The following is a 25,148-nucleotide window of genomic DNA, read 5'->3' as shown; positions in this document are numbered from 1 at the left end:
ACTGTTGTTTCAAGCGTTGCTCACCCACTTTGTGTGGACGCTCAGACCCGTAAGGAAAATTACAGGGAACATTGCTCAGCACCCTTAAAGCTCTGAACCTAAAATGGCCCCCGAACCAAAAATTTGCTTGAAATCATCTCGACTAAGAGTTCAAACAACAAAATCCTACAATGAAGCTTTTGTCCTCCTTGCTGCCAACTCAAACGGGGAGGGAGTGAGTTTGTTTTGAAATGATGTCAGAACCAACAAAGGATTCCGGCCGGGCGGGTTTGGCCTTCCTCCGATTACTGACCCAGTCCGACCGGTTCTCCACCAAACCAGGACCGCCGCCTTTGCTCCCGTCTTCCCCCCCGAACGAGCATGCGGCGGCGCCTGGAGCTGGCGGCTCTGGGTCTATCCCTCCTCGGGTGGCTGTGCGCCATCTTGACCCGCTGCACGGCCTTGTGGACTGTGACCGGCACCCTGGATAACTCCACCGCCACGCTGCCGGCTTACTGGGACGGAGTGTGGCTGGAATGGGAGCACTGGGACCTGGCGCACGACGGCGAGCTGCACTGCTCGTTTTACCGCTCCCTTCTGTCTCTTTCTGGGAGTTTCCGGACCTGGAGGACCCTGATCGTCGCTGCGGTGTCCGTGGGGGGTTTCGCGACCCTGGTGGGCGGGGCCGGAGCCTGGTGGTTCCCCAAGCGGAGGCAGGTGAAAGTGGTATCCGGGGTGATGTTTGTTTTATCCGGGTTCCTCATTCTGGTTCCCATCGCTTGGACTTGTCATCACACCGGTCAGCCTCTGGAGGGGGCCGCGCACCTGAGGCGGTACTGGGGGCCGGCGCTGTATTTGGGGTGGGTTTCCTTTGCGCTGACGGTGGCAGGGGGGACCGTTCTAACCACCATGTGTCCCACCGTCGACGACCGGGTCCCCGTGGGTTCGCCGATCCCGGAGGAGGTGACCCACCCACTCAACACCATCAACCGGGCCACCTTCACACACAGCCAGTACCAACGTGGGTCGGCGCCCATCTGATGTGGACAAAAAACCATGGACCTAATTTGGACAGGACAGCATTATTTGTCATAGGTGAGAATGAGATGGGTAGGGTTACTTTAACTTGATTACTTTCAATTACTTTTGGATTACTCCGATACCAAATATGCTAATAAAAGACAAAAGAAACTAAATATGAATAAAATGATGACTCACAACATGTGGTAAGCTTTCTCTCCTGGCTTTGATCTCTTTGATCTCCGACAAAACGAACATAAAATGCGACAGAAACAAAATGAAAATAAATCCAAACAGCTTGCCAACGTCATTTTTGCCGTTCCATGTGTTCCGTCGCTCCCCAAGCCTGCACAAAATTTAGTTATTTTATTCATATTTAGTTTCTTTTGTCTTTTATAGAGCGTATTTGGTATTGGAGTAATCCAAAAGTAATTGAATGTAATCAAGTTAAAGTAACCCTACCCAACCCTAGTTACAGCAGTGGTCCTCAAATAGTGGGGTGGGCTATTCTGAGGGAGCAAGCAGACATTTTTTTTACTCATCCAGAACAAAGTGCAATTGCACCTCCGCTACACTAGGTGGCAGTGGCGTTCTCATTCGCAGAGTGTTTTGTTGACATTTAGCCTCCATTCAGTGCATTAACAGGGTAAGGTAAGTTACATTCAAGACTTTTATTAGACTTTTTAATGCCTTTTGAAATTAAATCTAAGACTAATTTGACAAAAAAGATTGAAATTAAAAATAATTTGCACACGTTACATCATACATTGTACCTGGCACAGCTTTTAGCCATGGCATAAAACGTTCGTCTGACAGACACTTCTCCTTAAACACAAACTTTCCCATGGTCTAAAATAAATGTCTCTGCCCAAGGTTGTGTATTGTGAGTAAACCATGCCCGACTGAAAACACATCACCGTTTTGATAGTTCGGTTATCGAGGCCACGCCATGTGGCTATTCAAGTCAATTTGTGAATTATTAAACAATTAAATGGATAATTGTGGACTGGCGTTTGGACTGTACTTGAAGGTCTCATTACTTTCACCATTTTTATGCTAAACTAACAAATAAAAAAAGAAAAACCTTGGGATTAGCATGACATTCCTCTGCAGCTACCACCATACCTCACTACTCCTACCTAATGTGTTCCACTCTGAACAGCTTTGCATAAAGTAAGATACAAGCAGATATGTGCAGGGGTTGAAATAAAGCATAAGGGCTCTTTGAACTCTGCTAACACATACTTTTTAGAGAAAATATTTAAATTTCTACTTTTTAAGGACATCTCAAAGGACAAACCCAACGTTTCAAATGAACAGGGAATGAATTTATTAAAAACATATGCATACTCACACATTGTAACGGTCTACTAATAATGGTGTCTCTGGAAAATTATGTTGCTATAGAACTGGGGTCTACAACCCTGCCTGTGGGAACCAGGGTGCCCCCTATGGACAGCTAAGGTGCCCGCGGACCAGTTCTGAAAATACCCCACCAGTGCAAGGTCATTGGGATTTTCTAGTAAATGTATTTTTTTAGTGGTTGACTGAGTCATTTCCTACTTCTCTCATCTTTTCTTAATCTTTCTTTTGTTTCTTTCTCTTTTCTTTCTTTTCTATCTTCTTTATCTTTGTCTTTTTTCTCTCTCCCTTTCCTTTCTACTTCCAAATATTATCCTGTAATAAGATAGAAACCACATAGTAAGTAGTACAAGTTATTATTTCAGAAATATATAACAAACTGGGTGCCCTTTGAGATAATAAGTAGCAAAAAGTAGATCTCAGTTTGAAAAAGGTTAGGGACCCCTGCCATAGATTTTCATCGTGTGGCTTTTTTTTTTAAATGACATTTGTTTCTCTCGTCGAAATAACCTTGATGTGTATTCAATTTTTGGAGAAAGAGATAAACGTAGAAACATTGTCACGTGCCAATTAAAATGAGAAGAGTCAGAATAAATCATTTATGGGTCTGAAAGAGACTAATAACTAAAACCCGAAACAAATTGGATTGTAAAAATTTAATTGATCCAAATGGAAAATTGGGTTATTTTCTACTCAACTTTTGGTATTTGATGTGTGTAAACTGAAGTTTACGGGATGTTGAAAGAAGTACCAAAGTACACAACTCAGAACTGTGAAGAAAAGATGCAAACCACTGTGTTTAATAAAACATTTTAACATATCAGTGTTGTCATCAACTCATTCATAGCCTGCCCAGTTCGGGTCAAATCTTCAGAATATTAAAAAGACTTTTTAACAATAGACTTGACAAATTTAGAGATAAGCATAAATCATCGAAAGTCAATAAGGCTTTAGAGCTAACAGATCGACAACATGGCTGTTATTGATGCCGTTGAAGGAATTACCGATAGCATAGAAAAGAAGATATACAGACTTAAAAAAAAACATTTGATACCATATTATTCGAAAAATTGGACCGATATGGCAACAGGGGAGAGGACTTTGGATGGATTCAAAGTTATTTGACTGGGAGACAACAATATGTGAAAATGGGAGAGTTGACATCTGAATACTTGGACATCTGTTGTGGAGTACCACAGGGATGGGTCATGGGTCCAAAGCTATTCCATTTATATATTAAAGATATATTTAATGTTTCAAAACTACTGAAATTAGTTATATTTGCAGATGACACTAAACATTTTATTCCAATAATAATCATGTTTATCTAGTAACAAATATTATGCAAATTCATTACAATCTAGATTTATATTTATAAACTGAATGAGGTGAATAAATATGTTGGTGATGATGGTGAAAATGGAATAAATGGAAATACAATCACAAAGAGATAACTTTTAATAAGAACACAAAACAAGACATATCTGCACAACTCATAGGTATTTCCCCAAGCAGTTTCCAGTCGCAAACTCTGCCAAAACAGGGAAGAACCTAAAACGATTCATTATCAGTCACCAAAGACCCTTTTTCCTTTTTAAAAATTGGTTTCCGCTGGAAGTAATAGATTACATAAACCACACACTCTTGATGCAATGTTCTGTGCTTTATTGATTTGATTTTCTTGCCTCGAAAATAAACATGAGTTTGTTAGAATCAAAGAATGTTTACATTTTTCTTCGGATTGATCAATCATTATCAATGAAGTGCAAAATAGATCATTAAAAAAGCTAAAATAAAATACGTTTTGAGGATTGCTTCCTTCTTTTTTTTCTGGATTTTTCCTGCTCTTTTTCCTCTGCTTTTGTTTCGTTTTTTTCCTCAGATTTCCACTACCTTTTCATTTTGGTATTTTTGATAACACTAAAGAAAAAATGGGCCATTTTGGACTAATTCTGGTGGTGGATTTTCAGGCCCACCTACTGGGTGATCCGTACACATGCAAATTAGATTTCAAACCCTATAAAACCAAGTAAATACAATTTAAAGCTATTTCTCCTACAACAATGTCCCTTTCAAATTACAGACGCTGCCCCAAGTATGAACGAGATCCTGACAATTGTTTGTAAGTTGAATTTGTTCGTAAGTTGCTTCAGTGCTATATTTATATTTAAGGCTTGTATAAGTAACCTGTATTGTTTTGCACTAAAAAATAAACATTTCATGAAATAATATGCTCTGTAAAAATAAATAAAGTGAAGTTTAACTTACTTTTGGAAGATGAGCTTCAAGAGTTAGGCGACTTCCTCAATTAACAATTATACAGATTTTTTTCTATTCTTTTTTTCATTTCTGACCATATAAAAGTACTGCTTTATTCTGTACAGTATCAAAAAATACACAAAAAATAATTGATGGCCAAGATAAACGCACCACCCTACACCTTCATATATCGGTTCAAGTCTGGGTAACTTTAATATTGAGTTTTACTTACTGAAGAAAGACTAATGGTATATTGTTTAGTTTAGTATCAATGTAAGAGTTTTTATTTAAATTTTATTCAGCATTACTATTATTTTCTGACGAAGGACGATCGTTTGTAAGTTGAATTTGTTTTTAAGATGCTTCAGTGCTATATTTTGTATGTTTATGGTATATAAAAGTATGTTTAAGGCTTGTATAAGTAACCTGTATTGGTTTGTCCTAAAAAAAAACATTTCATAAAATAATATGCTCAATAAAGATAAATAAAGTTGAGCTTCAACAGGTCCTCCTCCGTGGTAAAAAGTGACCGAAAATCAGCGATCCAACCATTTTCTTAACCGCACCAAGCTTCCTTATTCCACTTTCGTTTCAAAAGAAACGGCTCATCTCTTCTTTACACTTTACACCAACCACATTGAATGGATGCACGTGTTATTAAAAAGTAAAAGTTAAAGTTCTTACCGCAGTTTACCCACGAACTAGGAAGAGGAAGCCGAATTTCTTCTTCGGGGTGGAAGCTGGGTGACCTCTCACAACGCCACCACACGCCGGTAGCGGCGGAAAAAAGAACTACAGTAATGTCCTGTACTTGAAAAAAGGTGCACAATACAAAATCTAACAAAAATGTCCAAGTATTTTTCGACATCCCGAAAAAAATCTTTGAATTTAACATTTATCGTAACTCGAATGTTCGTAAGTAGGGGAGCGTCTGTACTTTTTGTAAGTTCACAATCATCACACATATTTGTCTCCGGATCTCCTTTAATTTGTTATTGAATGAAAATGAAGTCACTCTTATATACGCATTTGAATTTTACATATCAGTAAAAAGAATAAATAAAGTGCTGTAAAGCAGAGATGACCAAACATTTGCCACACAGAAGAAAAACCCAGAAAATAAACAGGTTTTTACCAGGATTGAGCGCTCAATGTCTTTACGAAAGATTTTGAAGGATTCTCTCCCTACAGCTTCTCGTCTCCTTCCTCCACGTCCTTCAGACTGATGACATCCACGGCGCCTCGGCCTTTGGTCTCGCAGCGGATCAGCTCGCACAGCTCCCTGTAGCAGCCGGGATCCACCAGACAAACCTACGAAAGACCCAGTAAAAGAGCCCTCAACTTTTGCCCGTGTCACCTTGAAAAGTAAAGGCCGTGGAGGCGGCCGACTGACAATTTCTAAGCTCTCCTCAAAATCTTCGCGCTCCACGATCTGCAGGAAAGGTTTGACTTTCTCCTTGAGGCGCTTGGCCTCTTTGCCGGGCAGCACAAGCCGCAGCCTCATGTGGGCCCGCTGGATCTGCATGGTCTCCTTCAGCTGTCGGATCACTTCCAGGGCCTGCGTACGACGCATCACACCATACACATGAAGACTTATTTCACATTTTATTCTCACAGTTGGAAAAATGGTGTATTGAGTGATTTTCCTCTGTCATTTCTTCTGATTTAATAAAATTACAATTACACTTTTGTTGATGATTACCATCCATCCATTATCTGCACTGCTTATCCTCAGTAGGGTCGCAGGGTTGCTGGAGCCCATCCCAGCTATCTTCAGGCAGTGGGCAGGGGACACCCTGAACTGGTTGCCAGCCAGTCGCAGGGCACACAGGGACAGACTCATTTCCACCTAGGGACAGTTTGGACCGGCCAATTGACCTGACAAGCATGTTTTTGGAATGTAGGAGGAAACCGGGGGCCCGGGGAAACCCACGCAAGCACGGGGAGAATATGCAAACTCCACACAGGAGGATCGATCTCATGACCTCAGAACTGTGCCGCACACACGCTAACCACTGTGCTGCCGGGCTGATGATTAACCAGTATTTTACTACTTTGTTATTGCATAAAGGTACCCAATCAATAATTTAGCTGACAATTAGCTACGGTTATTATTAAAATGTTACTTTTATTTTGAGAAAATGGCAACTTTCTTCCTGTTGATCACGTATTTTTACATTTTTGGTGAAATATTGATCTCTGGGCAGCACGGCGACGCAGTGGTTAGTGCGTGTGCAGCACAGATCTCATGTGATGAGATAGAACCTCCTGTGTGGAGTTTGCATGTTCTCCCCGTGCCTGTGTGGGTTTCCTCCGGGCACTCTAGTTTCTTCCAACATTCCAAAAAGATGCATGTCAGGTGTATTGGCTGGTCCAAATTGTCCCTAAGTGTGAATGAGCGAGCGAGTTGTCTGTCTCTGTGTGCCATGTGACTGGCAGGCAACCAGTTCAGGGTCTCCCCCGCCCACTGCCCAAAGATGGCTGGGATGGGCTCCAGCACACCCGCGACCCTACTGAGGATAAGTGATGCAGATAATGGATGGATAGATGGACTATTATAAACTCAAATACAAATATGAAGAGGGCCAAGTTGTGTTTTGTGTAGTGCAGTGGTTAGCAAATTTGCATAACACGCGGGAAAGGTTCCCAGTTCAAGACCGCTTGGAAACAAATGTAGGTTTGGAGCAGGATGGGCACCACCAGGCTGTACTTTCCCAAGACACACCAAAGGTAATATTGCCCTTACAACCCTAGAGGTTAAGGTATACACCCAGACCCACCCACTATATTAAAATGTCACTTTTTATCAAATCTATTCTTAAAAACTGTTTTACCAATAATTTACTGAATTCATATTTTCTGGTGCATTATTATTTCTTGTCTTACAATTGGGTTACAATTTTTTTATTTAATGGATTGTTGTATTAGCATAATAACGAGCCAATGTTACCAATTTCACAAGTGTACCTTTTTTTATCTTATTTGAAAAATGAACTTAATTGTTTGAAAACAAAAATCTTTGAATAAAGTCAATATTGTAAATTATACCTTTTATTCTTGATTTTTTTTCCCAGAACCATTTTAATTTAATCATTTATAATGATGCATTATCAGATATTACCACAAGACTATGGTAATAAATAAGGTTTTATTTACCTTTGTTTTCTTGGTAATGGGACAATCGCTGTCTCTAAAACAAGGACAACCAAACTCAAGACAGTTTCTTCCCCAGGGCTACCACCACCCTAAACAAGCACGCAAGACTGTGAAAATATATGTCTTAAGACTTACTGTATTGCGGAATGTCTGTTGCTGATAAATTTTACAGCACTACTTTTTATTGCACTGTTGTCACAATGCATTGCACTATTATGATAACTAAGGCCAAGCTCTAATCATTATGTCAAAAATAGTTTTGCCTATTTATCCTGACAGTCTTTTATCTTATTTTTCTCTTTAAAGTTATATTACACGTTTACCCTTGAGTACCTTGTCTAATCTCGTTGCATACAATGTTTCACTACATTGTTATCGGTGACTATAACAACAAGACAATTGTATTCAATTCAATCATTTGACACATTTAAGCCACTAATAATCTAATGACTTCTCACTCAATGGTCACGATCCTCTAACTCTATAGACTTCACATTGTCCAAATATCCGTTACCTGTTGCTTGGTGCTCTTGTTGGTCTTGACCGAGTAGTGGATGTCTCTCATGCCGCGTTCGATAAGGGTGACTGTGTATGGCCTCTTGGTGTCTGGGTTGACACATTTGTCGGCCACGATCGTAGCGATGTCCCTGAACATGGTCTCAAGCTGGTTCTGACGCTCCTTGTCAGACACTTGCAGCTCCCCTTTGGAGAGGATCTGTCCGGATGCAACAACGTTTACATTTACATGCAGGCAATGAACCGATTGGAAACCGAATATTGGATTTCGGGAGCAATCCTAATGAATTGTGTACAGACATGCCTAAAGACCGGGGTGTCGGTCACACGCGGTTCTTTATCGCTGAAGATTGGCTTTTTGTGCTCTTCCAAAAATGTTTAAAAATTAAAAAAAATGATAGGGGAGGAAAATATATATTTCTTTTGATATGCTCTCTGTAGGAGGACAAACATAAAGCAACACCATCACATTTAACGTTTTCCAATGCCGTAAAAATACGTAAAATAATTCTAATTTAAAAAGGGGTTTAAACTATGAAGTTGGTAAAAGCTTTTATCTCCTTTGCTTGTTTTCCTCTCTTACGTAATCCCTGTGTGAGTGCCAGCTGCGCACCTCAAGCCCCGCCTTTAAAGGGGCAGCGTTAAAACAAACTGTGTATGATCAGCCATGGAGCCCAAAGGTAAAAAGAGAAAAATCACTGCACATAAATGAATCTTAAACTCTATATTGTGATTTTATTCACTTCACCATCTCAAAAGGCAGCCATTTTAGTTTTTATAGATGCGTATTGCATTTTATTGAACTCATTTTTTCTCTCAGGTAAGGGGGCACTTATGCACAGTGCATTTTGTTTTTTCAAATCCTAAAAATAAAAATGACATCAAACATTTGATCACTTTCTTCATTTTTTTAATTGTATAAAAACAGTAAAACATTCTCTTATTCATTAATATACTAATGAAGTTCAACTTGAGGCTGTATCCTGCAACCGAGTAGTCATGTGGTGTATCATACTTCACAGGATAGTAGGCTAATATACTGGACTGTCTCAGAAAATTAGAATATTGTGATAAAGTTCTTTATTTTCTGTAATGCAATTAAAAAAACAAAAATGTCATACATTCTGGATTCATTACACATCAACTGAACTATTTCAAGCCTTTTATTATTTTAATATTGCTGAATTTGGCTTACAGCTTAAGAAAACTCAAAAATCCTATCTCAAAATATTAGAATATCATGAAAAAGTATACAAGTAGGCTATTCAACTAATCACCTGAATCATCTAATTAACTCGAAACACCTTGCGAGGTTTCCGGCCCCTAAAAACACTCAGCTTGGTTCAGTAAACTAAATCACAAGTATGGGGAAGACTGCTGATCTGACTGCTGTGCAGAGGACCATCATTGATACCCTCCATCAGGAGGGTAAGACACAAAAAGAAATTTCTCAAAGAGCAGGCTGTTCACAGAGTGCAGTTTCAAAGCATATCCACAAAAAGTCTGTTGGAAGGGAAAAATGTGGCCGGAAACGCTGCACAACCAAGAGAGATGACCGCAGCCTTAACAAAATTGTGAAGAAGAGCCGCTTCCAGAATTTGAGGGAGCTTAAAAGACAGTGGGCTGAAGCTGGAGTCCAGGTATCAAAAGCCACAGTTCACAGACGTGTCCGGGAAATGGGCTACAATTCCCATGGTCAAGCCACTTCTGAACTCAAGACAACGGAAGAAGCGTCTGACTTGGGCTATGGAGAAGAAGCACTGGACAGTTGCAGAGTGGTCCAAAGTCCTCTTTTCAGACGAAAGCAAGTTTTGCATTTCATTTGGAAGTCAAGGCGCCAGAGTCTGGAGAAAGGCTGGAGAGGAGCAAAATCCAAGTTGCTTGAAATCCAGTGTGAAGTTCCCACAGTCAGCAATGGTTTGGGGAGCCATGTCAGCTGCTGGTGTTGGTCCACTGTGTTTCATCAAGTCCAGAGTAAATGCAACTGTGTACCAAGAGATTTTAGAGCAGAACATGCTTCCATCTGCCGAAAAGCTCTATGGAGATGAGGATTTCATTTTCCAGCATGATCTGGCACCTGCCCACAGTGCCAAAACCACCAGTAACTGGTGCACTGACCATGGCATCACTGTCCTTGATTGGCCTGCTAATTCCCCTGACCTGAACCCCATCGAGAATTTGTGGGGTATAGTTAAGAAGAAGATGAAAGACACCAGACCTACAAATGCAAATGAGCTGAAGGCCGCTATCGAAGCATCCTGGGCATCAATAACACCTCAGCAATGCCACAGGCTGATTGCCTCCATGCCACGCCGGATTGATGCAGTAATCCGTGCAAAAGGATTCCCGACCAAGTACTGAGTGCATCAATGGACATTTTCAAATGTTTGATTTAGTTTTGCTGTTATAAAATTATTTTTTTTACTTGGTCTGAGGAAGTATTCTAATATTTTGAGATAGGATTTTTGAGTTTTTTTCAGCTGTAAGCCAAAATCAGCAATATTCAAATAATAAAAGGCTTGAAATAGTTCAGTTGATGTGTAATGAATCCAGAATGTATGACATTTTTGTTTTTTTAATTGCATTACAGAAAATAAAGAACTTTATCACAATATTCTAATTTTCTGAGAGAGTCCAGTAGCTACATACAGTATGTGTTGTGTTGTGTTTATTTAAAGGCTTTTAATTTTATTGCGGCTCCAGACAAATTTGTTTTTTGTCCAAATCAGCTCTTTCAACAATTTGGGTTCCCGACCCCTGCTTAACAAACAAACAAATAACCCTGTATAGATGGATTACAAAGGCGGAGAGAGACAGAAATGCAAGTTGTTTCCTCATTTAACCTTTGACACGAAGTAAAGGAGGATTTTCTTAATGTCACTCGGAAGATTCTGCAAAATACAGAGCTGTTTTCCTTCATGCTCCAAAAGTAAGTGCCATTGCGACATCTTGTGTGTTTACAATTTGTGCTTATAACATGGCAAGCCGAAAGCATAGAATTACAATGTATATGGATGGATAGAACCGTTACATTCACTATAAAATGTAAAATTTTCCCGTATAGAGGCAGGAAATAAAAAACAAAAATGTCCCGCAGAAATCACCCAATATACATAAGGCTTTTAACGCGAGTCAACCGGAGTTTTTTTGAGTATCATTTGTCTCCGTACTACAAGTCCCAGAATAGGGCTGTACGATTTTGGGAAAAAAAAATCGTATTGCGTTTTTTTAGAACAGTATTGCAATATCGATGCAATTTTCAATTTAAAAGGAAAACTGCATTTTCCGTGGCTAGGTATTTTTGGGGAGTAATTAACCTTCCCGCTCTCCGCGGTCAAAATGACATGCCACTTTGTTGTTGAAAACCCTGAAAAATCCCCCTGAATTATATTTCATTTATTGAATGTTCTTTTTCTATATTGGTCCCAACAGTAGAAAAATGAAAGTTTGTTTTTATTCACATTTTGATGTGTTTTGTATTAAAATGTACAAAAATGGTGCTTAAAATGAAGACAACGCGAGGGTTACTGGTAATCATATTGACATGCATTTTTAGGAAAACAGCGTCCTCTTCTGGGGATACTTTGTTAGGGTTTCTGTCTGCTTATACAATGCTTTAACAGCAGTGTTTTGCGATTACATAATCGCACCTCTCATCCCACTATCATTTGGAAAAATAGCCGAGGGAACCCGTTAGTTCACCAAAGCAGTAAGATTACACAAATGCATATACAGTATAATCAAGAGCAATCAGAAAAAGAAAGGATTAACCAAACCATTGCAATCAGAAAATATAAGGGCAGACTAAAGCCTTAAATAAATTATTGTGTACGTTTACATCTATCAACCCTGATCATATCCCTCGAGTGATGGGGACCAACAGCAAGACAAACACATACACAAAAACAAAGAAAAGAAAAAAAAGGAAAAGTAACAAAAAACACAAAACATTAACCATGGTCAACCCAAATGCCCAAACACTAAAACAAGTTAAGCACCTCGGCACCCAAGTTGGTCATGCTTTCGTCCCTCCAACTTGCCTTGCTCTTGGGTGTAAGAGACAGCAATGGAAAGAAAGGGTGTCGGAGACCGAAAGAAAGAAATATAGGGTCACTAAATGTGAGAGGATGTGGAAGTAAAGCGACTCAGTGGAAAAAAAAGAGAAGTTCAAAAGGATGATGACTAAAAGGAAGATTGATGTGTTAGCCTTGAGTGAAACAAAGATGTTTACATAGCTTTACATTTCCTCCCACGTTCCAAAAACATGCATTTCAGGTGAATTGCCCGGTCTAAATTGTCCCTAGGTGTGAATGAGCTGTCTGTCCCTGTGTGCCCTGCGACTGGCTGGCAACCAGTTCAGGGTGTCCCCTGCCCACTGCCCGGAGATGGCTGGGATGGGCTCCAGCCCCCCCGCGACCCTAATAAGGATAAGCGGTACGGCTAATGAGATGAGATTAAGGATAAATATTACTGGGAGATCAGTGATTAATACTGGACCTGTTTGCAGATTTCGGTGAGATCCTCTGTACCAAAAGCTTTGCTTAAGTCATCCTTTTTGGCCACCTGCCCTTTTGAGACATTGACGAAAACAGAGTTGGTCTGCAAAACCTCATCCAGGTCTTTCTCTCTGTAGACAATAACACACGTGACAGTCATGTACTACCCAGCAGGATTGGAAACAGGGGTTTGACTTAAAGACTGGTGTTGAAAAACAATTGCAATTTGTATCATAACGTTGTGAGGAAATGTATACTCATGAGAAGATAGGAAAAAGCACACAGAGGAATATGCAAAATCAAGATAAACGGTTCTACTTACACTCCAGAGCGCCAGCTGAGAACTTTATTCTTATAGCAAGCGATTTCAAAACGCTTGCCTCCTTTCTTAATGCGAACGACAGCCACATTCGTGAGTCGGATTTGGTTGGTCGGTGTAAATATTGACATTTTCGTGTATATTTATTAAATTTTACGACCTTTGTGAATATTTGAAATGTGCTTCCAAAACGCCTGCGACTTTCTTTTTCGGGTGCGCAATGATAAACACAGTCCGTGGAAAACTAGGGATAGTACAAAAAAGTTCCGCTGTTTCAAACCACTATTCCAAGCGATTTTATGTTTTGATTTAAGTTTAAAAACGAAACGTTTTCAGTTAAATAGTTTTAGAATTTAGTTTTGGTAACTTAAAATGAAAATAACACATCTGATGTTTATACAACTTTCGTTTTAATGATCGCAACGACAATTACAGTCCGTAAAGAACTGCGATGGTGATGAAAAGATCCGCTGTTTTATCAAATGTATTTTAACGTACGTTTGTTTTAAAAATGGAGGTTAAAAATTAATTGTTTGAATTAAAAATCTATATCAAAATTTTCAGTGGTGACTGATGAATGCCAAAATATGTTTATGCAGATAAATAATATATGGATAAACGTTGTGGCAAGAGGAGTTTATTCGTGCAAATATCAAAATAACTGAATAGAAAATATACCTGTTTCACTATATTCATATGTATATTTGAAAAAAATCTGGTTTAAATTGCTAAGGTTAAAGATTCCAAATTAAAAGTCACTGGGTGAAAGGTGAAAAACCTGAACGCGGAGGGCGCTAGTGAGCCTTGGCAACCGTAAAAGCACACAAATCTATAGTTTTTTTTAAAAACGAGAAAGAGAAAAAACGCGTCTCGCCTTGAGGACCCAAAAGAGTGTAGGTGAGGCGCCTGTATAAAAAAATATATCTCCACGGATAAATATACAATATTTACTTTCCTCGATCTGCAAACGTCACCGCTGCAAAATAATCGCGATTGCTCGAATTTAAGTTTGTTTGATTTTCCTCTTCATTCTACCTCCGTCGACCCAAGGGCGATGTTGTCATTCTTTGCCAGGTCTGCTTTCATAATATGTAAGTGATCAATTCACTCTGTGGCGAAATAAAACGTCATTTAAATTCATGCACATCATTTACTAACAAACGTTGTTTGCTATTTGTGTAAAAATGCACATTTTAATTGATTGCATGGAAGTAAAATGTGGATATGTAAGAATATGCATGTAAAAAGAATGCAGGAAGAAAAAGCAAAATTCAGGATATAAAATTAGGTGGAGCCATAAATACAGTAAAATATCAATTAGTAACTAAAGGGTTGGCTATCACCACCTTAGGCAAGCACACAAGACTTGTACAAGTGCCTTGTGTTTGTATAGTAAAATGCATATCCATATTTTATTTTTCTAGTCTTATTTTGCTCCTAATGTCAATGCACTGTAGTTCTAATGCACTTACAAGTTAGGCAGTCTGCAAGCATTACCTTGTAAATATTTACCTTTTTATCCCATTATTGTTTTCTATCTTAATTTTCTCTTTTGAGTATATTTCAAGTTTATCCTGGAGTGCCCAATGTTCACTACATTGTTACCAATACAGAGCATTTTAATTCTAATCTTTAAATGAGTTTGAACAATTTTTATCGACACTTTTAACAGCAAATAAGCAATGTGAGGTTTGAACAATTTTTATCGACACTTTTAACAGCAATTAAACACATTCACAATTTAATTATATGATATTCTAACAATATGAGGTTTTATCGACACTTTTAACAGCCATTAAATACATTCACAATTTCATTATATGATATTCTAACAATATGAGGTTTTATCGACACTTTTAACAGCAATTAAATACATTCACAATTTCATGATATCATTTTCTAACAATATGAGGTTTGAACAATTTTTATCGACACTTTTAACAGCAGTTAATCAATGTGTAAAGGGCAATACTATTGTGCAGTGGCATAGCTCTGTCTTCTCAAGTGGGATTTCTTCCCACCTTCCCAAGCAGCATCCTCCAGTCCTCTCCCTTCTTGCTTCTACTTTCCACAACCACCCGAATAGCAAATGCTCTACCTACATCTATTTCATGATTTCATCGAGAATGGTTGCTTAAAGAAGGGGGCGGTGTTAATTGTATTGTGACGTCTCATTAGCTGCACCGCTTATCCTCAGTAGGGTCGCGGGGGTGCTGGAGCCTATCCCAGCAATCATCGGGTAGTGGGCAGGGGACACAGGGACAGACAACTCGCTCGCTCATTCACACCTAGGGACAATTTGGATCGGCCAATTCACCTGAAATGCATGTCTTTGGAATGTGGGAGGAAACCGGAGTGCCCGGAGGAAACCCACGCAAGCAAGGGGAGAACATACAAACTCCGCACAGGAAGTCCGGTAGCTGGATTTGAACCAAAGACCTTAGAACTGTGCCGCACATGCGCTAATCACTGCCCCGCCGTGCTGCCCCTGTATTGTGACGTATTAGCCTATATTTTCTTGTGAATTTTGTTATTTATTCAGGGATTTATTCATACTATTTTTATTTTTGTTAAATATCTGAGTCAACAGTGCATATGTTTTTAATCCATGTTTTATTGTGGCAGTTTTGTTTTTTCTCTAGAAAAGTTTCTGCATACACAAATACAATTTAATGACATATAATTATGTTCCTGTTAAAAAAGAATTTAAAAAGGCAATCTTTAAATACAATCCTGACCATGTAAAATATTAAACTTGGTTAAAAACTATCATACAAAGTTGTGAACATTCTCATGTAAAAACATGAATCATACTTCTTGAACTGGACAATTGTCTTGTTAAAATGTGCAACCAAACATGTTAAACCATAAAAATTATGTTATAGCAAGTAAAGGCTGTTATTTTTTGGTAAGCAAAATTAGTGTGCTGACTAAGTAAAACCCTGCTTATTTAATAAGAACAGATTAAACAAAACATGTCACTATTATGTCGTCTCTTAGGTATGACTAGAAAAAAAGGAAAGTTGACTGTGAGGGCTGCCGCTTCTAGGACAAATGGAAATTGGAGTTGTTTTAATTAAAATGTCAAAATAGTCTGTAGTTTGCAATAATCTGTGTTCTGTGCAGCCCCAAGTCATCTAAGTTAATGTCAAAGTGACCAAGTACCCCACATTGCACTATAGATTTCATCTTTTCCTTTAAGTGGAAAAGGTGTACTAACCATACAGGTACCAAGTAGTACAATTAGTTCTATTTCATTAGTTTGTAGTAAAATACATGTTCATTGATTTTTAACCCCCCCAAAAATGCAACTATAACTGTAAGTGTTGACAATTTTCCCTGTTTTTCCTCCCCCCCACCCTAAATTTACAAGCAAGGGGATTCGGATCCTGCAACATCACCCGAGCCATGTCCTCGTCCAGTGGCCCCACACCCCCTTACACCACCCTGGCCATCAGTCGGCCAACAGAGGCCATCGCGCATGTAGAGCTTCACCGACCCAACAAGCGCAACGCCATGAACAAAGCTTTCTGGAGGCAAGGGGGGGAACAAAATTAACAATTTAATTAATTTATTGTCAATCCAAACTGAGTATATTTGTGTTCCAGTGAGATGGTGGATTGCTTTAATGAGATCTCCAGTGACCCGGACTGCAGAGTGGTCGTGGTGTCCGCCGCAGGGAAGGTCTTCACAGCAGGTTTAATGAGTCCTATGTAAAATTAGAAATAGGCAATTTCTGGAAATTGTGTATGAAGAGGGAAATACTTAAATTGGTTACTGTATTGGAAACAGTGCTGAATGATTGGGAATTACTGTAAGTGGGAACCTATGGCAAATTCAGAACCCGCCCGCAAAAAAACGTAGTGAAAGTATACTGAAAAGGACTAAAAAAGTAGAGGGAAAAGTACTAAATATGTACAAAAAGTACTGAAAAGTTTGAAGAAAGTCGTGAGAGGTTTGGAAAAAGTCACAAAAACATCAGGAAAAGTGCTGAAAAGTTGAGAAACATGCAGACTACAATTGAAAAGTAATGACAACTGTGAAAATTGTGGAAAAGCAACCCGAAAGTATAGAAAACTATAAAATACTGAAAAAAGTGGGAAATATAAAAAAAAAAGTACTCATAAGTAGGGGAAATATGGATAAGGTACTGAAAAAAATTAAAAAAAAAAACATGGAAGGTTGGAAAAAAGTAGTAAAATGTATTAAAAAATAGTGAAAAGTAGTGAAAATTTGTGAAACGCCGGATAAAGTTGTAAATAGTACGGAAAAAGCAAGGAAGGTAATGAAGTTTTCAAACGTATTGGGAATGTACTAAAAAGTACTGAAAAATGGCAAAACGCCTAAAATGGTATTAAAAATTACTAAAAAAAAAAGCAAGGAAGGTACTGAAAAGTAGCGAAAAGTACAGACAGGTATTGCAAATAGTGAAAAGTATGAAAAAAGTGATGAAAAATAGTGAAAGGTATGAACAAAGTAGTGCACGGTTTTGAAAAAGTACAGAAACATTGTGAAAAGTATGGGAAAAGGACTGAAGTTTTGATCAATAATTATAAGTATGGAAAAGGTACTGAAATGTAGTGAAACATAGTGAAAAGTATTGAAAAATAGTGAGAAGTACTGAAAAATTGTGACACGATGAATAAAGTTTTGAATATATAAAAGTAAAGAAGGTAATAAAGTAGCAAAAAGTAGTGAAAAGGTACTGAAAAGTAATGAAAAATTGGGAAAAGTGAAAAATGCTAAAGCATCTGAAAAGAATGGATTAAAAAAAAATAGTGCCAAGTATGGAAGAGGTACTGACAAGTCGTGAGAAGTACTGAATAGTGAAAATTGTGACACGATGGATAAAGTTCTGAATAATATATAAGTAAGGAAGGTCATGAAAAGTAATGAAAAGGTACTGAAAAGTAGTCAAAAATTGTGAAAGATGGATAAAGTGGTAAAAAGTATGATAAATAGTGAAAATGATCTAAAACCATGGGAAAAGTAGTGAAAATTTGTGAAACACCTGGAAAAGTACTGTAAATTATATATAAAAAAGCAAGGAAGATACTTAAATGCAGTGAAAATATTAAAAGGTGTGGAAAAAGTATTGAAAGTGATGAAAAATAGTGAAAAGTAGTTAATAGTAAAACGTTTTGAAAAAGTACAGAAACGTCATGAAAAGTACGGGAAAGGACCGAAAAGTATTGAGAAATCGCTACAAGTGTGGAAAAATAATGAAAGGGGAAAAATTTTAAAGCATCTGAAAAGAATGGAGAAAAAATAGTGATAAGTAAGGAAAAGGTGAATAGTGATAATTGTGACACGATGGATAAAGTTCTGAATAAAAGTAAGGAAGGTAATGAAGGTACTGAGAATTTGTGAGAAATGGTGAAAAGTGTTGGGAAAAAAGTGAAAAGTAGTAAGAAATAGTAATGGAAAAAGTAGTGAAATATACCGTATTTTCCGCACTATAAGGCGCACCGGGTTATAGGGCGCACCCCGAAAAAATTGTTTTTGGTCCTATTTTTGACATACATAAGACGCACCGGATTATAAGGCGCTACAATGGGAACGTCGACAAAACAGTCAGATGATTCAGTCAAACTGATTACCGCCTTAACATTCCGAAAGCTTGCAAAGACACAAATACGTGTCTCAGACATATACGGATACAGTGTCCGTACGATGTCACTCCAATGTATCGTTCCATCATTCGGAAGGTTAAAGTCTTGGGATTCAAGAAATGCCAACTATTCCTTAGTGTCTATTTTCTTTTTCGCTCGCAACTTTACTGTGCATATGACAATAAACACTTGGAATTGAGTTTAATTTAAAAATAGACACTCCATTCTATCCATTATCTGCACCGCTTATCACAGAAACATCGAGTTCAGTCTGAAACAAGATACAGGGACAATATAAAACCAGGAGTAGCTCACCGAAGTCATTGTGTTCATAATAATGTGCAGCCAATGTCCTCTTATATCCGTGAGGGTAGTAAATCCAGGAGAATAGAATATTTACAAATACAGAATAGAAAAAAATGCTTTCTCTATGCCGTCAGCCACGTGCTATACGCATTCATCTTTTTCGGCCACTTGCAGGCTTTGTTTTGCCGTCCAAGCCAATGCCAGCCTGTAAATGATAAAAAGGATCCGCCCCTTGACCTCCGAATAACTTTAGCCAATAGTGATCGATTCAAATGATTGACACATTGGTTAGCCAATGAAACGCCGGTAAATAAACCCCGGCATACACCGCGGACTACTTGGCGTTCGGGGGAAAATCTAGTAGGTGGCTGCAAGTTAGTTGGAAAACTTTGCAATTTTAAAATTGATCCATAAATAAGGCGCACTGTATTATAAGGCGCATGGTCAGCTTTTGACAAAAATAAAGGCTTTTAGGTGCGCCTTATAGTGCGGAAAATACGGTACTCAAAAGTATGTGAAATGTACTTAAATGAATGAAAAGGTAGTGAAAAATAGTGAAAAATCACGTAATTGCAGCATTCTCTAAACTCAAATGTTATATTTCTGTCCAGGTATCGACCTGATGGACATGGCAGGCAACTTGCTGCAGCCGGAAGGAGACGACACGGCTCGGATCTCTTGGAACCTCCGGAGGGCCATCGCTAAATACCAGGACAGCTTCTCAGTCATCGAGAAGGTCCGTCACATTTTAAGACTTGGGTTAGCATGTTATTCTGACTTACCTGAGAACTTTCCGACTCCAGTGTCCAAAGCCGGTCGTGGTAGCTGTCCATGGAGCGTGTATTGGAGGAGGTAATTATTATTGATCCTACTGAAGTATTTCACCATAAAACGCGTCATAAGAGGTACTATTTCCTGAAAAATGCTTTTTCAGGCGTGGACCTGATCACCGCATGTGACATTCGCCTGTGCACCCAGGACGCCTGGTTCCAAGTTAAGGTATGTTCTGCACATATAAAGTAAATCAGTGTCCTCGTTTGCCCGCGTCCCTGCGTCCTAGACGCATCATTTTTGCTGGGGACGCAACTTTTTTGACACTAAATTGTCATTATTACCCGATTACATTTTTTTTAAACAAAGATTTACCGTACTGCACTCCAAACTTTTCGTCAGGCAGATCTGGCAGATGTTGTTTTGGTCTTGCGGTTCGAACTTTCGTCTGCACGCTGATCTCGAGTTGTGTAGTGAAAAGTCCGTCTCTTTTTAGAGAACCGGCTTTTTCGGCTCAACTTATTAAAGAGCCGGCTCTCCAACGGCTCACTTGCTTTGATGCATTATATTACGAATGATGATATTGTATAAATAAGTTAAGAAGAAAAGGAAGTATAAAAGGAGAACATGAAAAAAGACAGGTTTGTGGTTATCCCTTCAATCGGTATATTACCAACAATAATTTGATGCAGAAAATGAATTCATAATTTGATGATTAAAACTGAATGAATAAATAGATTTATATTAGATATTTGTCGCCGATTTACAATTTCAACCTCGATAACACTAAATTTTGGGGACCCATAGATTTTTGGGCATGCGAATCCCCGGGACTCATCACTTTTCAGAGGTAAAATGAACACTGAGTCAATGTGTAATATTTTAAGCATTATGAAGCCAAAATGGATTAAAACGGAAAAGGACACGTGCACCTATCGATTCTATTCAATTCTGGTATCGGGGAATTTGCTGAGGCCATAAAATGTACTCATTTACCAGTTTACGGCCATACCACCCTGAGAACGCCCAAACTAGGTCAGGTCGGGTACGTACTCGGATAGGAGACTGGCTGGGAATATCAGGTGCTTTAAATAGGTCATTTAGTGAACGCTCTGCTGCGACAGCACTGACAGTACTTCTCCCGGTCCCGTCATTGAAAATGTATTTCTCTTAAGGGGACCAAATTGAATTACGATTATTATAACTCAAAATTATCTCATTAAATTCCATCTTCTATCCATCTATCTACCCTGGTCATTTCCCTCGAGAGGGGTGACCGTCAGCAAGACAAACACATAAACAAAAACAAAGAAAAGAAAAAAAGCACCTCGGCACCCAAGTTGGTCATGCTTTCGTCCTTCCAGATGAAACGGGACACAAGAAAGCGGCCGTGTCACTCGGGTCAGGGTGACACAACACACTCTTCTGTTCAACAGCAGGGCCCGACAGCTTTCACTGGTTTACCACTGCCGCATCATACAGGTGCCCTGCCCATCCCTTAGAAGGCGTCCAAACATCCCACTATCCTTTCACAACAACTCTCCACTCATTCCTATCACCAACAAGAGCTCTAGCTTCCACTAGATTTAGACCACCATCCATCCACGTCAACCGCGGCCTTCCTCTTGGTCTACTTCCATTGACTTCTGCTCTGTAGATCCTCTTCAATATTCGCTCCTCATCCATCCTCTCCATGTGTCCAAACCAACAGAGTACTCTCTTATCCACACGCTTGCTCAGTTCCACTACTACTCCAGTTCTGTCTCTCACAATTTCATTTCTCAATCTATCCAATCATGTCACTCCTAACATACTCCTCAAACACTCCATCTCAAAAACTTTGAATTTCCTTCTCAAATCTGCATTCAGGACAAACTTCTGTTTAAAATACATCTTAGTTTTGGTCAAAATGTTGAGATTTGTCTTTTTTAAAAGATGTTTGGGGCTAAATTTGGACCACCGTAAACAAGGTAAACACAATTAGTTTTTTTCGACTAAATTTGGTCCAAAATCGATGGGTTAATCACATTTAAATTTTCAGCATTTATAAAAACAGGCCAAAATCTAACGTCCAAAAACATCCAGTGTTGACCAATAAAGGGGTAAGTGCATTTCTTGTGGTTGAATTGAAATATCTTATCGTTGATAATAACCAGAAGTTTACCGATTATTGGCCCTGATATTTGAGAATTTGACAAATATCGGTGACGGCACTTTTTTAATTCGACGAGCCAATTATTAAGTATCATGCAGCCAAGACTCAGTTTCTCTCTCTTGTTCCTATTACACACATCTTCCTCTATCCTGCTACACACATCTCGCCTTCTGACTGGATAAACTCCCAGGGTCGGAGCCAATGAAGCAGGAGAGTGGCAGCTCAACTAACTTGTCCCAACTTGCCTGTGTTCGTGATGGAAAACCGTTTACACGATTAAAAGGTAGAATAAGAAGTTTAGTTAACTTGTTTTAAAAGGGCACATTCAGGTGGAGACTGATAAATTAGCTCTTATCATAACATTAGTTCATCAATCGAGTGTGTCTTTGATTTAGAGAGCATAAAAAGCACTCTAAAATGGAAGTGATGAGCTCTTATCATAACATGAGATCGCCAGTCTTCTAAAACAGGAGTGCAGACTTCTGTTTGCAGACCCCGTTGCACTTTTAAATCAATTGAGTTGTGTTGAAATTCAAATTTTCCTTTTTGTAAAAGGTTTCAGAAAGCTATTAAAGTTTGAATTTATAACAAATATTCTTTGTTTCTTTTTGCATTGTTAACATTTTCAAATGAATATCGGCTCCAAACATAGGTCATCAACCTCCTCTTAATACTCGGTATTGACCCCGAAAAACCCAAATTGGTCGATCCCTAATAATGACATAGTGAAACATTGGAAGTAATGAGATTAGACACAGTACTCCCTAGGAATTATGTAATAAAGACTTAAAACAGAAAGATGACATAATTTCTGGAAAACTAGGCCAAATATTTAGAAAATGATCTTAAGAGAATGGTCTAAGTTGTAAAAATGGTTCAATGAAAAACAGAGGGCAGCATGGCAAACGCAGTGGTTAGCGCGTTTGCGGCACAGTTCTGAGGTCATGAGATCGAACCTCCTGTGTGGAGTTCGCATGTTCTTCCCATGCTTGCGTGGGTTTCCTACGGGCACTCAGTTTTCCTCCCACATTCCTAAAAAATATGAATGGCCAGTCCAAATTGTCCCTAGGAGCGAGCGAATTGTCTGACTGGCTGGCAACCGGGTCAGGGTGTCCCCTGCCCACTGCCCGAAGATGGCTCCAGCACCCCCGTGACCCTACTGAGGATAAGCGGTGCAGATAATGGATGGATGAAAAAACGTTGAGAGACTAATTCTGCTTGAGTTTGCAGGAAGTGGACATTGGGCTGGCTGCGGACGTTGGAACGCTACAAAGGCTCCCAAAAGTGATCGGCAGCCGCAGGTAAACTTCTCATGATCACTTAACGGAATTATTGCAGATAACATTTAAAATTCAGTATTATATTTAATGAATTTTTTATCAGCTTGGTAAATGACCTGGCTCTGACTGCAAGGAAAATGTACGCTGATGAGGCTTTGACCAGCGGACTAGTAAGGTAAACAATTTTCTAGATCCCTGGATAAGGCGGCCCCGCCTTATGACATTTTCACTCTGCAATTTTCCTTACTTGACAACAATCGTTAAGTATAGAAAAGTTGAGTATAAGTAATGTAAAATTGTGAAAATTATTGAAAAGTAGGAACAAATCATTTTACATTCCCAGAAACATACAATTCCTGCATTTTTCAGGGTTACGTCACATAATGCTGGTCTGCTATTGGTTTAGGTCACATGAAAATGCAGATATGCTACTGGCTGAACTACCTCCCACAATGTCTTTCTCTTCCTTTAGCTTAGAACATCATGCGTTTTGCCGAAAACTTTGCGAGTCAGCTATAAAATAATGTATTTTTTGTACTTTGTTCGCAAGGCTTGCAGTGATACAAAAGGAAGAAGTAAAAACATGGTAACCATGGAAACAAAGCTTGCGATTATCAAAAAAGAGAAAAAAGGCACAGAACTAATCAACAATCTTAAAATGAGGCGATGAAAGCAAGGAATTTTTTTCTACCCCGCAACTCTAGTGAGGATAGGTGGTGCAGAGCACGAGTGGAGTATCTTCTAAGGGCATGACGATCCTCGCAAGTGGAAGTTTTAAAAACAGAAGTAATTTCAATCTGCTGTTCCTACCGATTTGCATCCACCCACTAATTCAAGCGTACCAGCTCAGTCACGAAACACCAATGGTAAAACAAAAAGGTTCTTTGACATGTTTATTTATGATACTTAATGTATTACACATAAGTATCTTTTACTATGTACTACATATTGCCATAGGTTTCTGTTTTTTGTTTGTTTTCTTTTAAGTCATATGCACATAGATAGTGCTTACCATATACTTTTTTGTTATTTATTTTATCTGGGGTACTGGTGGATTACCATGGGTTTCCATCCTATGCTACACGTCAATTGTACGTTGCGATCCCCTACTCAGAATGTCATATCCCAAGGTCTACTGTATTATGTTTGAATAGATAAGAAACAGATTTAGCATTGTAGCAATTTTCCCATGTAGTACAACGGAACTAATGTTTTTTTTTGTTTGCAGCCGTGTATTTGCAAACAAAGAGGACATGATGGCGAGCGCTCTGGAAACGGCTTCAGAAATTGCCGCCCGTAGCCCGGTGGCTGTGCAGGGTACCAAAATCAACCTCATTTACTCCCGAGATCACAGTGTAGCCGAGGGTCTTGACTACATGGTAAGGACATATTACCGCTCATATTATTTGTGTGTTAGAATGTCACGGAGTTATGTTTAAATGCGTGTTTCCAGGCCACGTGGAACATGAGCATGCTTCAGACTGCAGATGTGATGAAATCTGCTCAGGCCTCCATGGAGAAGAAGGATGTCAAAAGTATAACGTTCTCCAAACTGTGAGAAGCTCCTGACGATTGGTTCCAGAGAGCCGACATAAATTTATACGATTGAATGTGTGCAGAATCATGATTAATGAGACCCGGTGTTTATTTTCCTTAATCAGTGTGGAAGTATCACATGAGTGCACTTCTTACAACAAGCCAAATTGAGTGCCCTGTTTGCATGTTTTGATTGTTGATACTATTGTAAAAAGGTTTGAATGATTGTATTCATCTAATAAAAGCTGAAAGATTTGTTAAGTACTTCTTTATAAATTGAAACCAGTGTTTCTTTCCCTTGCCATCTCGAGGTTTGACTTTTGCATCCTCAGTGCATTAGATTAGTAAGTTTACAGGGATAAACATGTACTTTGTGGAATA

The 25,148-nt window shown here is 38.9% G+C and overlaps 4 protein-coding genes across 11 annotated transcripts in view; 2 read left to right on the top strand and 2 right to left on the bottom strand.

The window, feature by feature from the left end:
• Nucleotides 1–105: 105 nt before the first annotated feature.
• LOC148358898 (claudin-4) lies at nucleotides 106–6,276 on the top strand. Of its 4 annotated transcripts, none has more exons than XM_088345602.1 (3): nucleotides 106–1,074; nucleotides 2,407–2,504; nucleotides 5,812–6,276. In XM_088345602.1, the coding sequence occupies exon 1, from the start codon at nucleotides 361–363 to the stop codon at nucleotides 1,018–1,020; it is 660 nt and encodes a 219-aa protein (XP_088201728.1). In that variant the 5' UTR covers nucleotides 106–360; the 3' UTR covers nucleotides 1,021–1,074; nucleotides 2,407–2,504; nucleotides 5,812–6,276. The 4 variants fall into 4 exon arrangements, with proteins under 4 accessions (XP_088201728.1, XP_088201731.1, XP_088201732.1 ...); XM_088345605.1 differs by lacking the exon at nucleotides 5,812–6,276 and adding an exon at nucleotides 4,445–4,463; XM_088345606.1 differs by lacking the exons at nucleotides 2,407–2,504; nucleotides 5,812–6,276 and adding an exon at nucleotides 4,445–4,469.
• sbds (SBDS ribosome maturation factor) lies at nucleotides 5,587–14,158 on the bottom strand. Its single transcript, XM_088345601.1, has 5 exons — nucleotides 13,111–14,158; nucleotides 12,790–12,919; nucleotides 8,291–8,491; nucleotides 6,014–6,178; nucleotides 5,587–5,931 (listed from the first exon to the last, which is right to left on the bottom strand). The coding sequence occupies exons 1-5, from the start codon at nucleotides 13,236–13,238 to the stop codon at nucleotides 5,806–5,808; spliced, it is 750 nt and encodes a 249-aa protein (XP_088201727.1). The 5' UTR covers nucleotides 13,239–14,158; the 3' UTR covers nucleotides 5,587–5,805.
• Nucleotides 13,954–25,028, top strand: ech1 (enoyl CoA hydratase 1, peroxisomal). 2 transcript variants are annotated; one of them, XM_088345600.1, is made up of 10 exons: nucleotides 13,954–14,004; nucleotides 16,481–16,643; nucleotides 16,716–16,804; nucleotides 19,637–19,761; nucleotides 19,829–19,877; nucleotides 19,960–20,024; nucleotides 23,182–23,252; nucleotides 23,335–23,406; nucleotides 24,460–24,610; nucleotides 24,685–25,028. In XM_088345600.1, exons 2-10 carry the CDS (start codon nucleotides 16,516–16,518, stop codon nucleotides 24,787–24,789), a joined length of 855 nt encoding a protein of 284 aa, XP_088201726.1. In that variant the 5' UTR covers nucleotides 13,954–14,004; nucleotides 16,481–16,515; the 3' UTR covers nucleotides 24,790–25,028. The 2 variants fall into 2 exon arrangements, with proteins under 2 accessions (XP_088201726.1, XP_088201725.1); XM_088345599.1 differs by having other exon boundaries at nucleotides 13,958–14,198.
• cep295 (centrosomal protein 295) overlaps nucleotides 16,693–25,148 on the bottom strand; it is a 30,020-nt gene continuing 21,564 nt past the window's right edge. For 3 of the 4 annotated variants that reach the window (XM_088345595.1, XM_088345596.1, XM_088345598.1), the window contains exon 31: nucleotides 16,694–16,816. The gene's annotated coding sequence lies outside the window, so the exon portion shown is untranslated. Of the gene's footprint in view, nucleotides 16,817–25,148 lie in introns of all 4 variants that reach the window. The other variant, XM_088345597.1, reaches the window with a different exon arrangement.

Source organism: Urocampus carinirostris, chromosome 10, assembly GCF_059441175.1.
Source record: "Urocampus carinirostris isolate Australia breed hairy pipefish chromosome 10, RoL_Ucar_1.0, whole genome shotgun sequence".
In the NCBI taxonomy this organism is placed as follows: domain Eukaryota; kingdom Metazoa; phylum Chordata; class Actinopteri; order Syngnathiformes; family Syngnathidae; genus Urocampus; species Urocampus carinirostris.
This window is presented reverse-complemented; position numbering and strand designations above follow the sequence as displayed.